The 13,491-nt window shown below is 42.7% G+C and overlaps 1 protein-coding gene across 2 annotated transcripts in view; it reads right to left on the bottom strand.

The window, feature by feature from the left end:
• PAXIP1 (PAX interacting protein 1) overlaps window positions 1-12,489 on the bottom strand; it is a 33,431-nt gene extending 20,942 nt beyond the window's left edge. Inside the window, exons 1-5 of one of the 2 annotated variants that reach the window (XM_083825193.1) lie at window positions 12,353-12,489; window positions 8,543-8,677; window positions 6,631-6,674; window positions 1,991-2,054; window positions 633-746 (exon numbers count right to left, since the gene is read on the bottom strand). In XM_083825193.1, the coding sequence (XP_083681319.1) occupies window positions 633-746; window positions 1,991-2,054; window positions 6,631-6,674; window positions 8,543-8,677; window positions 12,353-12,355 (360 nt within the window). In that variant the 5' untranslated portion in view covers window positions 12,356-12,489. Of the gene's footprint in view, window positions 1-632; window positions 747-1,990; window positions 2,055-6,630; window positions 6,675-8,542; window positions 8,678-12,110; window positions 12,309-12,352 lie in introns of those variants that run through there. The other variant, XM_083825192.1, reaches the window with a different exon arrangement.
• Window positions 12,490-13,491: the final 1,002 nt, after the last annotated feature.

Here is a 13,491-nt window from a genome sequence, read left to right as displayed (position 1 = left end):
TACCGAAGCCTGTTCTTATGGGCTCGGTGCTGCCTTCAGCCAGCTACCTAAGCTTTCTGATTCAGTTTCTCTATTTGTAGAAAGTCAGCAACATTTGATTTCCTAAAAGGGAGTGTTTTGAAGCATGACTACTTTATCAATCAGAACTTGTGCAGGAATGCTGTGCACTGTTTATCCTACCATCTCTCTTTAAGAGGAAAGAGTTGAGGGACTTGAGAGTTATCTTTAATTCCTTTCCCCATATAACATCTAAGGCATTTTACTCGATTTTTCAATTCTGTAGCTTTCATTTTTCTTCCTTGATTCTAGCTACAGATAAACAAACCACAATCATTTATGATTATGATATGTCAAATTAGTTTAGGACAAACAGAATAAAGAATACGCTTTATTCAACCAGACATACAGATAACAACATGAAATTGGACATATTTTGAATTAATGAGGCTTAAAGCCATGCAAAAAATAAACACCAACTGATTAACTGCAACGCGTAATTGTGGTGAATTTAACTGTTCAAGTCTAACAAACAAGCTTAAGGATCTTAACTTCATGGAGAAGGAACATTTTGGATTATTCAAAAGCAAATGGTGGCTACACCAAGAAGAATTGTACACATAATAAACTCTTACCCCCTTCGGCTCAGGCACAATCAAATGAGTACACTTCTTATTTAGGCTCAGCTGGCAATTCCCTCCATAAAAAGTAATCAAAGCCCACAGCGTGCTTCGGTCTTCAGATGAAACCTAAGAGGAAGGTAAATAGGTCTCTTACATCTGTGAACAAGCTGCCTCCACTCAAAGAATTTTAGTACAATTCCTGACATAGCACTTTCAAATCTGGCTAATACATTACCCATCACTTTCAAGTACCAAATTAACGTGGAAGTTACAAGGAAAAAAGGGTGACAAAGACAACAAAAAGACATTAAGCAATCATTTTGGGCTAAAGTTGCGACAGGGGAGTTTTAGGTTGGATGTTAGGAAGTACTTCTTTACCGAAAGGGTTATTAAGCATTGGAACGGGCTGCCCAGGGAGGTGGTGGAGTCACCATCCCTGGAGGTCTTTAAAAGACGTTTAGATGTAGAGCTTAGGGATATGGTTTAGTGGAGTACTTAGTGTTAGGTCGGAGGTTGGACTCGATGATCTTGAGGTCTCTTCCAACCTAGAGAAATCTGTGAATCTGTGAATTTTAACCTGTACAGAGAAGCAAATGTCCTTCACTTCTGTAAAAACTCAACACTAGGACATCACCTTTCACAAGAAGTAGAAGTTAGTGATCAAGCAAACACGATTTATTCGTTACCTTAGGCGACCTGTTTAGATTCATTCAACAGAATTTGACAAGCAGACCAAATTACTAGCCTACGTAAACACATCAAGTGTTTATTTCTAACAACTCGTGTTCAGCCCTGCCAAGAAAGCCATGTGTGTTTAAGCCATTAACATTCAGATTTAATGATTGCATTACAGAATGATTTGTTAAGAGGTCTACAGCACACGTACGCACCACTAGCACCTAGCTCCTGATCCTGTTCATCCGCACACACACAAAGATCATCAGACTACTCACAGATCTACAGAGCTGTGAACGAACACAAGCCACTGAAGCCATTTCCACTTATTTTACTCACTGACAACCCTGTTAAGGTTTCAGCATGTAAGCAGGTACAGCATGTTCACTGAATATTGTTAAGGAGCAAAGATTTCATACTCCACTGTGCTCTTCATTTTAGAATCACCATGCTGCTGGTGATAAATAAATTCAAGATACACTGCTGATTCAAATTTCAGTTCAGTTTCAAATGCTTGAGTCTTCATTTTCAGTGAAAAACTATTTTCCAGTGAACAGTTGTTTTAGGTGATAACTCGCCTAACACACAAGGAAAAAAGTCACATTACAACAGAAAAACTGATCCCTGTCCTCGGAAAAACAAAGTATCACACAGTTTGTACGCTGAGGTAGACTGAAACATGGTTCACTTCTTACCTGAGAGAGACAGGCAGTGACTCCAAAAAAGACCTGACATGATTCCGGAGAGAAGCCATTTACGCTGAAAAGCAGGTGTCAAGGATGAAAAATAAGCTAAACAGAAGTTTCCGGGGGGATACTGGAAGAAAATTAACTATTGTGCATAGTACGTCTCTGGTATTATCAAGTATTTTTAAAAGCACGTGTATTATTTACGATTCAAGTTGTGCATACCAGAAAAAAAAAAAAGTATAAAGTGGGTCAGGACACCTGAGCCACTATGATCAATTTTGGTTAACATTACAAACTTTTCTCTTCCTAGAACATCTTCACTTATCCCAGGATGCTTACCACAGGAAGTAGGCTGGGGAGGTTTACGTGGGATATTAGGAAAAATTTCTTCACCGAAAGGGTTTTGAAGTATTTTAACAGGCTGCCTAGGGAAGTGGTTGAGTCACCATCCCTGGAGGGCATCAAAAAATGTGTAGATGTAGAGCTTAGGGACATGGTTTAATGGTGGACTTGGCAGTACTAGGTTAAAGGTTGGACCAGATGATCTTAGAGGTCTTTTCTAACCTGAATTCTCTGATTCTAAGTAAAGCTTACAGGAGTCAATCCATTAGCAAGAGCTTCCTTCCATTATCAGTCAGTGCTTATCTTCCACACCTAGAAGTACAGGAGGATCCAGGGAAGAAAGTTTCGTTACAATCAGCAACGGACAAAACAGAATGAACATGACGCACAAGAAAAATTTACCATTGTTTTCTGGAATTAAAGTTGAACACCTGTGAAGTTTTAGAGAGATTATCTAAGAACAGCAGCAGGCAGGTCACTCGCTATAAGAAAGTACCAAATATACCCCCATCTAATTTTTCTCCTACCAAGGTATAACACTGGAAATAAAGTTGGCCAGGCAACAGATTCAGATGGAAAAAAAAAAACTAGGTGCTACTGTGAATCACAAACCGAAAAAAAAAACATCACACTGGGATGTAAAAACAGAAACACAGCCTGAAAGTAACGTGCAGTTTTCCACCATACTTTCAACACTCAACAAGATCTCTGACAGCAATGCATATTTGTTTTCAGATGCTTGAAAGAGATGTATAAATGAAGCAGTATGTGAAAAGAGCAATGAGGTATTTTTTTTTTTCTACAGACCTAGTAAACATGACTTATGAGAGGGAACTGAAAGAACCAGAATCGATGGGCTTAAGTAGTTAACATCTTCAAGTCCATAAAAGGCTGCCGAATGAAAAGAGAATTCTCTGTTCGGTGTCTCAAATAAAGCAAAACGGGGTTAGACAGCAGCATGGTATTGAGCTTAAACTCTAGCAATACAACAGTGAGGCACTGTAAGATGAATGGGGAAGAATAAGAAATAAGTTTCCATTATGGGAGACTGATGAAATAGAAGAGTGGTCTGACAGAAGCGACATGACAGACAGACCAGCTGACTTCTGTGACCTTTTTGCCTCTTCTACACTTTCACATGGTTTTGTGTTTAAGATACACACATAATTCCTTGGAAAAAATGACTACAGAAACAGTTGTGCATCGTGTTACTGTGCAGCTGCATACTGAGACTTTAGTCAAACAAAATTACCCTCCCTATGCTGCTGACAGGAGCACCAGCAATAGTTAAACTTTGAGATCCACACAGAAAGCTGACAACAAAGCCCAGGACACGTTAAAACTTCAGAACAGATTACTGCCATTATCCAGAGTGCTCCAAATCCAAAGAATGCCTTGAAACTCACTGCATGTCTTAGTATTTCATCTCAGGCAGTTTCAGCACTGCATCTTTCAGCAGCGCACGGTTGCCCACCCCTTGCCTTATCACCTGCTGCTAGCACTTAGAGCAGCAACAACTCAGTACCTAACTTGCAAGAGGTCCATTAAAAGCAGGAATTATATAGGCCATCTTAGAACAGTCAGAAGCAGCAAAACAGTGTTCTGAGTGGATCTGGAAAACAAAACAGAGTGAACGCAACAAAGCTCACCTCTTTTTTCCTCAGTAACAGACAGAAATGCTCTGATGGCCCCTCTCCTTTCATCTGTACAAGACCAGGGAAGAATAAACCTGCCTCACTTGTGCTTTTGCTGCCCTCTTTATGGTATTATAACTGAAGTTTTCACACACAAGACTGCGATTTCTTCTCCTCCAAGATTCGTTTTTCTGTTACTTCCCTTCAACAGCAGTTTAGTCAGATTTTGCTGACAGCACCTCGCAGTGAACAGAGCACTCTGCTTTCTCAAGTCCCCCTGGTGAAAATAACTTTTAGAGTGGAAAGTTAAAATGTATTTATAAGGAACAGACAAAATTATTGGGCTTTTATCCTGTATTAACTTTTTCTACATAGACAAATGCCAAGGAAGTAAGTACTGAAACTGGTATGCAAACAAAGTCTTTGCTCTTGCTGCATCCATGTATTTAATTGACTAAAGATATTTCTAGGACTTGCTTCTTCAGTAAATTCAGTATTTTGAGTATTACTCCAAATAAAAACATAAACAGAAGACTAAAGTGCAGAATCTCAAAGCCCTGCCAAAAGAGAGCCCAAAAGCAATCAACCAGAAAAAAAGCTAACAGAAATAACTACTCCATTTTTTTCATTATTGCAGTACCTAAAACCCTAATGAAAGGCCGGATGCCACTGCGCTAGAAGCCATAAAGAGACTGAAACAGAACAATGTTAAGACTTAACAACCCATTTTAGTGAGCACTATAAGGCTCTGAATATAATCCCAAACCACCAGGTTCTAAGGACACGAAGGGCCAGAAATAAAGGCAAATGTCCAAGTACACATTTATTGCCGACAGGTGTACAAAGCCGTCTCCTTCCACGCACCCCAAGAATATGATACGACTGAGACGTGGGCTTTTCCTTTGGCCATCCGTATATAACCACAATAAAACTTCCTAAGCAACAGCCATTCAGGGCTGCATTCCCACATTTACTGCTACAATTTGGTTATGGACTGCATCGCTCAGTAGTTTTTATCTGTTCCTTTCTCTTCTGAGTATGTAATAACGTCAGCACTTTTAAAAACATCCTTTTACAGACACCTGGTTTCAAATGGAAGACTTATTTCCTAATAGTGCAACTTCTCTATGGGAGAAAAGAACACCAACAACACAACACTAGATTACACAAGTATGAGAAAGTAGCTAATTCCGAGTTTGTTTTTTTTTCCAAAACAGCCCTAACGAACAGGGAGGACAGGGCTTACATTGACATAAACAACTGTACACTGCAAACCTGATAAGGATGGGCTGATAAACACATTTTTTATTTCTAAATGCAAAACACTAAAAAATCACCAGCTTAAACCACATCACAACAATCCATTTATTTCAAACATAGAAGTAGTTCTGCTATTTGGGGTTTTGACATGTAACGTTTGGTGCATCTTTTCCGTTTGGAAGCCAAGTCATTTACAGAAAACTTTCTTCTCCTTAGGTCAGATGGTTGTCCATGACTATGGCAAGTGTTTCATGCTAACTGGTGAAACCTATTTGACATGTTGATTGTTACAGTTAAAACCCCAGTAAAGACCTCAATACATTTTTTTTTTCTTCTGATTGATTCAATGCTTTCCTTTCCTACAGCTCACTCTCTGAGGTGAATTCTCTTGGGGATGTAGACAATACACAGAGTATCTCCAAAACAGACGAGACACAGTGAGATGCAAAGGCATATATCTTGAAATACTAAGCATAAAACTTCAATCATAAATGACTGAGACAAATTAAGACCTGAATTCCCAACATGAACACCTGGATTTTTGGTTACACCACCTCGTTTTCCATTATGGACACCACCACCCACTATCCTTCCAAAATGAGCTCTCCTGTCTGAGAGCATCCCTCCCTAGGCTTGGCCCTGTTCAGTGCAATCATCTGCTGGTATCTGTACCGGAACTTACTGCTCTGCTCCAGCTTCTCCATATACATAATCTTTATCATGAATGGTCTGAGGTAAAAAATGCATGAGTTTCTTTCTCTAACAACAGCCACTGTCATCATGCCTGTGATCCAAAGAAAAACTGAGAGAAATAAACAAAGATAAAACAGTAAAATGGTAAAATGGACTACACCATCCATATGCAAGAATATGAGCTCCAAACAAGTTAAACATAAATCTAGCCAAAATGAACAAGGGTCTGCCAAAGGCAAGGACAGACTACTCCAATAACAGGAATATTCCCCCTATTCGTTAACAAAGTGTTATTTATAATACAGAGTATGGATATGAGTTATTGTGTGCTTCTTCTCTCCTTCATTTTGTTTCTCAAAAAGGCAGTAAATAGGCCATTCCACTCAGAACTAACATTTGCCCCCTTACTGCATGCCAGCATTTTTCCTGGATCCTCACAGTTAATTATCAACTTCCAGCTAAAATGGTTGAGTCCATTTGATGACAATTTTCTTGCAAGTGCTTATTAAGCAGCCAAAATAGCCCAAGGGAGAGGAAAAGTGAAGTAAAACAAAGAAGTTCTAAGCACGTTACTATCCTAGAAGGCAACACACATCCTATCATTTTAAAAATGTAAGATGCACATACATGTACATACATGCGTCTTTAATGACTGGATGGAAACACATTTTAACACATTTCCTACAAAATTTCATCAAATTTGAACTTAAAGGATACGGCAGAAGAGCTCCACAGCGAACAGACAAAGTCACCCAGGAAGGCTGAAAAATAAAAGCCGTAAGATGTTAAAAAACTCTGTCTGCATGAATGAAATGTGAGTTAATGTCTAAGTTTGTACTACATCTAGTTTGAATATACATCTCTCAGCTTTAAAGTCTAAGTGCTTTACAGACAGTTTACTAACGCCTTTATGAAAGAACTGTTCTGATTGATTTGTAAACGTTAAAAAAGACTTCTCAAAGATCATGTAGTAATATGGGAACATTTTTCTTGTCCTTCTATTATTCCTTGAACACTATTTACGGTATTTATTTACCTGCTCTCCTTTTTAAGTTCTCCCTGCTCTAAAAAAAAACAAAACAACAACCAACATCCCCTACCTTACACTCATGATCAAGGAGTGAGGAACCATAACCTTACACAGGAAGGGGTCTCCTACAGCTTAGAAGTGAGAAGGGGGAAGGAGCGATGTCACATTCAGTATGACATGATTTTTCCTCCAAAAAACAAATATATACATATAAAAATATATACACACACGTGCATATATTGCGGTAACCATGTTTATGGTGCCCCAGTTTCTGCTATTCTCTCTCCCTTAGAAAATAGTATTAGAAAATAATATTCAACTTTGCCAAAAAAAAAAAGAGGTTTTTCTCCCTCATATTTTTCTCTTCCTTATTCTCCATCCCTTTTCTTTCTGTAGCAAGCTACCTTTGCCTCTGACTCCCACTCCCTCGATACTAAGTCTAACCTTCTTGGTTATAGATCACGCTGTGATGTTTTCAGGTCCAACTAAGTGACATCACTGAAAGACCTGCTGTCTTTTTTTGGCAAACAAAAGAAAATTTAGTTAGAAGTACTTCAAAAGAAAACTAAATTGTTTAAGTAAAAGGCGTTTGACAGCAGAAGGCACTGCTAGGACACCGATGCCCTCCCTTCCCACGAGAGTGGCTGCAGTCTTCTTGTTTGTAAGACTGAAATTGTACCACAAAACACTTTATAAGGGGAAGATATTAAAAATAGGAGCTAAGCTTAAAATTAATCAGCACACCCACTATAACCATAAGGTCTCTAGCTAAGCACCCTTTATTTTTTGGAATCTGTTAATTCATACTTCTACACTGCCAGACGAACTCTCATGCTACAAGCCATCAGAATTCACTACTGTCACCTGCAACCATATGGACAAAATAATCCAAAACCACATACTGGCAGAGAAATAATAATGATTTTTTTAAATCGCTCACGACTTGCAGAACAAGCAGCTCACATTTTCAAATATGAAGCTTGTAAACTTTCACTGGAAAAACAAAATACCAATAATTTCAGTGTGGAAAAAAAAAGAAAAAAGCCAAAAGGCACGAAAAAAATAAAACAGAGGGAAAAAAGTTATTTTTCTAAGAGTTTCTATTGTTTAAAATTAACAGCATACACATATGCAGAATCCAGTAAACGACTCTGCACCTCACCAATTATGTGTTAAAAAAAGAGAGAAAAAAATCAATTATTATTTACTTTACAAAGTTTTTGGTTTTTTTTTTTTTGCATTGCCAGAAACTTATAGGAACTTTCCCATCAGAAACAGCTCTGAAGACAAGCTGAACAGGCCACGATCCCACAGAAGATTGAAGGAGGAATTGCCAGGCAGGAGAAAACACCAGGGAATGGAGACACACACACTCAACAGTAAAACGAACAAAGTATGAAGAGATAACAGAGTAATGAGAGAGAGAAAGGAGAGGACAGAATTGTAACAGACATTTGTAACTCGGCATAAAAGTTCATGAAACAAGAAAAAAAATGTTAAAGATACATTTCCTTTGGACATTATCTAAAGAGGAATACTTTGCGTTATAATGAGGTATCTGTGTCAGGACTTAACGGATGTGCTGGCTGAGCCGCTCACCTTTACCACCGGGAGATCGAAAACTTCACGAGACTCTCCAACCTCTGGATTGTCCCCGTCTTCCGAAATAATATGAGACGCAAGTGCATTGTAAGAAACCTCCTTTGCCTTCCCAGCCTTCAGAAGCTGAATAACCTAAACCCGAAAGAGAACAGGGAGAAGCAAACAATTATTATCACCTTTATTTGAGAAAAACAATAAAGAGAGAAAGAAGACACGTTAGTCGTCTAGATAGAGGAACGAGTACAGGCTTCTCGTTCTGTACAAGCAGACAGCACTCTTTGTGGTTGGCAAAGCATCCCTTTTAAACCTTGATTTCCAACAGTTTGCAACTCTGCCACATTTTAATGACTGAAGCTGAAGTTTTACTTTCCAAAGTAATTCAGGCTGGCATAGAAATTTGGTGTTTTCAACATTTTTCCAAAATACATATTCCTTCAAAACCTGTTCTTTCTCAGGCAGACTAAGAAATCCTGCATTTGATTTTCCAGTTGTTAGCTTCAGAAGCCTTTGAATGAACGTTGAGCAAAGTACGGAAAGGCAAAGTTACTGAGTCAGTAGCTATGGAAGCAACAGGTGAAAAAAAAAGCAAAAAGGCAAACACACATTAAAAAATGGATATTAGAAGGATGTGCAAGAAAAGAAAAAAAAACACTAAGCACTGTCCTGAGAAGGGGCAACTTCTAACAAAGGGCTGCTGCATTGGGAAAAGAATTGATGTAGGATTAAGAGTATTTCAATATCAGAAAATGCAAAACCTCTTACAACTTACAAAGCACATCTTATTCCCGTTTTTGAAAGGCCGATACAGAAAATGTTGATTTAAATGTTATCATTCTCTCAACTCAGTTGTAGAGATCTGTGCGATGAATCCAGCCCTGTCCATACCAAACGGGACTCACTTGTATGGGAATAAAAGTAGCACAGAAAGGGGGGGGAGTGGGATGGGAGGGGACAAAAATGTTCAAAATAGAAGTCTAGAGTACAAATACTGAAAATGCCAGTTAAGATTATTCTTTCCTTTTATTATTCAGAAATTAGTAGCTTTAATACTGGTAAAACTTTACTACTGGTGCTGCAATTCTGACAGGAAACAAATCAAGATAAAGTGCTTGAAAATAGTAGAAATTGAACAACATCCCCAAGGAACGGGACACAAGCTGGTTGTCCTGCACAGCTCTCCCCAAGTCCCCTTTGCCTGTCTATTTATGGGAAGGCCAAAAAGAGAACGGAATGAAAGCTCAGCATCCCAACCTGACAGCATGAGGAAAGCAGCTAATGAAGCAGAAATAGGATTTTTTTTAATATCAAAACAATGCTGCAAATAGCTGCTGCAAAGAGTTGCTCATGCAAAAAGTTCTGCCAGCATCAGGCTGCAAGTCTAAACACCGTAACTGTGACAGATGATAGAGCCCCATGATTAAAGTGGTTCAGAAAAGACTTTTAGTAACGTGGCTTATGTCAGCTTCAAAACTCTTCCCTGAGCATGTGGCTTCTTCAGCTGAAGTAGTGGCAAAACTGTGAAGCTGTACTGAAAGATCTTCCCCTGTGTAAGTGCTTGCATACCGACAGCTGTAACCAGTCAATAAAATGCAGACAAGCCCCGATATGGTCCCGCACCTCAGACGCCAGCTTAAACCCATGAAGCGCATCTCCATTTTTTGGGCATATAAATTCCCTCTTCCTTATCTCCCACTAAACCTTGAGTTAGAAGAAACAGGAAGACTTTGAGTCTTTGAAGTAAGGCAACAGTGATAAAATAATAATAATAAAATGAGATAACCAGAAGCCAAATATCCTGCTCAAAGTCCTTATACTACAAGGCGTTATTTTCTCTCTCTCTCTGATATTGATTTTAACCAGTAGGACCAAAGCTCAATGGTTTGGCTTTACGTCTTTTAGGAAAGCAGGGAAAGCATTTTCAAAAAGAAATAATACTAATAGCTGACATCTAGTTATCGCCTCCTGTCAGGTGAGAACAGCCAAGTGCACATCCCAGAGGAACGGACTCAGACGAGCGCCAGCAGCCCGGCTCTCCCTCGTTTGCCAAAGAACATCCAGGCACGATTCCAGACTTTTGTTTCCCTTCTAGTTTACGCTGCATATGTTTTAACAGGTAGTGAGTATGCTGATATTCACCTGAATATCTTATGGTTTGGGTTTTTTCTTTCTTACTCTTGGATTTGTTTTGATTAGAGTGCTCGCTTGTGCTGGGCCTGTTTCAGTGTTTGTTACGATAGCTGGTCTTTGGAGAAAACATTTAGAAACAAGCTGCTCAAAGCGTGCTCATCTCCAAAAGCTGAAGGAGAAGATCTCTTTTCAAACCCAACCTATCACCCATTGGTATAAAAAAAAAGTAAAAACTTCAAATATACATAGTTTTTATAAAAACTATCAAGACCACAGTCAACCTGGAACCCAGAAAAGCCATCCACAAATGTTTGAGAATTTCGCGTGCTTGATCAGAGCAAACTGGAGCCTCGTGACAATGACATTAAGTGCTATGAAGAATGAAACTTCACATGTGAAAACTTGCTTAAAGGAAAGCTTGGTTACTCACTCTGTGGCAATGCTGCTGACTGTCTCGCTGTGTCAACACAAACCTAACGAGGTGCCTTTTGGGACGCTATTTATGTAAAAACTGGTATACCAGAGCCCCAATGCTATTTGCAGTCATCTTTCTATACATAACAATGTTGCTGCTATAGCTTTAGATACAGTTGTTGTTACTCACATTTCCAAATATTTCACGTCTAAGGACTTAGGGTTGTTGGTTTTTTTTCCTGTTTAAGTACAGCTCGGGGCTGTTTTTAACGTATAACCCCGTTGTTTTGGGGGCTAAAAACAACTCATCAGGTCAGTGACAGGACAGGAGCTGAAGGACCCCGGTGCCCAACACCGACTGGAGCACACCACCCAGGGCAGAAACCACTTTTAATTTCCCTCTGGAACCCCTTCACACCCCGCCGCGGCCCAAAGGCACCACCAACACTTACACGAGCGGACAAAGCACAAAAACTTTTATTTATTTCCCACACAACCCAACGCGACGGGCGCTCCCCACAAAGGCCCAGGGGAGCCGTTCTCCCCCTCAGGCGCGGACCCGCACCACAGACGGGGGGGAAGGCGGGCGGGGCGCTGACGGGAGGCGGCCGTGCGGGCGGTGTGGTGCGCCCCGGGGGGGGGGGGGGACGGGGACGCCCCCGTTCCCCCGCCGCCCCGGCCCCGTCTCCCGCAGGAAGTCCCTCTGCCCGCCCCTCCTCCGCTCGCAGGGCTGCCACGGGGCCTGCGCCGCCAGCCCAAGGCTCCCATGGCGGTGGCGGGATGGCGGCGGGAACGGCCGTTAACGGACGCCCCCCCCCCCCCACAACGGTCCCTGAGGGGAGGCGGGAGCGCGCCCTCCCCCCCCCACGTCCCTCTCCCCCCCTCCCCCCCTCCCCTCGGGGTGCGGCGCGCGAGCCTCGAGCCCGCGCGAGGGGGGCTGGAAGGTTCCATTCTGCCCCCCCCCCAACAAAGCGGGGGGGGTTACATCAAACCGGTGCTGGAGCGGGGAAGGGGGAGCCGGTACCTTCGGGTCGATGTCCCCCACGGTGAAGAACTTGACGTCTTTGAACATATCCTCCGGGACTTTCAGCTCGTCCTCGTCCGCCGACATGGTGCCGGCCGTCGGAGCCGCCGCCGCCGCGACCCCCCCCCCCCCCCCGCGCGCCGTCCCCGTGAGGAGCCCTGCGGGGCCCGGGTCTCCCTCACGGCGCGTCCCCTCCCCCCGCCGCCGAACCGCGCGAGCAAGGCGCGCGCTGCGGGACGCACCATCCCCCGCCGGGACGTAGGGGGGGCGAGGGGGGGAGGGGAGAGCCGGTTCGTCAGGGCGGCTCCCCCCTCCCGAGCCGCGACCCCTTCTGCAGCAGGGCGCCGTCCGCTGCCGTTCCGCCGCCGCTACCTCCGCTCCTCCTCCCGTCTCCGAACCGTCCCGGGATGCGCTATCCGGGCCGGGCTGTCCCCCCCCACGTTACGGAACGCGATGGACTCGCCCGCAACGACAGAGGCGGGCAGCGGGGATACCCGGACCCGCCCATCAGCGAGCGGGCGACGGGGGGGGTGGGGGGGGAAGGGAGCGCGCCGCCATCTAACCACGCCCCCGCGGGCGCCGGGGCCACGCCCCTCTCCTAGGCCACGCCCCCCCGCGGGAGGGCCGTTACGGGCCCCTCAGCGGGGCTGAGGGGAGGGAGCGGCGGCCTCGGAAGGGTGAGGGCGTTGTTCCGTTCCTGACGGGATTAGGTGTAAATCCAGTCTGCACAATATGTATTCTAGCATCCAACTCATTAATAAAGATTCTTAATATTACCTAAACGGGACTTTTTTCCTCCAAAGCCTTCTCAGAGAACCTATGTTGATACTAAACCATTCGAACCCAGAGGGGGGTGCGTGTTAACTAACATTAACTGGTCAGAAAATTGAAATTACTGCCCTTTATAGTCATCAGAGCACATTCAGAGCCTCTCATCTGGCATATTTTACACATCCGTGCATTAACGTGCATAAATCTCACTTCCCCCACCCCTCATATGCTTTCCAAAGAAGTTTTGGACACCTCGTACTACGGAATCAAAGAATGGCTTGGGTTGGAAGGGACCTCAAAGATCATCTAGTTCCTACAGACAATATTTCCCTCCCATACCGAAGCAAAGAATGGCTTGGGTTGGAAGGGACCTCAAAGATCATCTAGTTCCTACAGACAATATTTCCCTCCCATACCGAAGAGCAATGCTGTGAGATGGCATCAAAAGGCTTGCTGAAATAAAAGCACTGGACCTCTATTGTTGGGGTCCTACCTACAATGCCTTTCCCAGGAGAAAATTAGATGTATTTAACCTGATTTATTCTTGAAACATACCTGCTAGAAACTAATAATCTGTTTGCAAATAATTTATTATTTATCCATTATTTTT

The sequence above is a fragment of the Anser anser genome, assembly GCF_964211835.1.
Source record: "Anser anser genome assembly, chromosome: 2".
Taxonomy (NCBI): Eukaryota; Metazoa; Chordata; class Aves; order Anseriformes; family Anatidae; genus Anser; species Anser anser.
The sequence above is the reverse complement of the archived record's forward strand: the minus strand, read 5'-3'. Positions and strand labels throughout refer to the sequence as shown.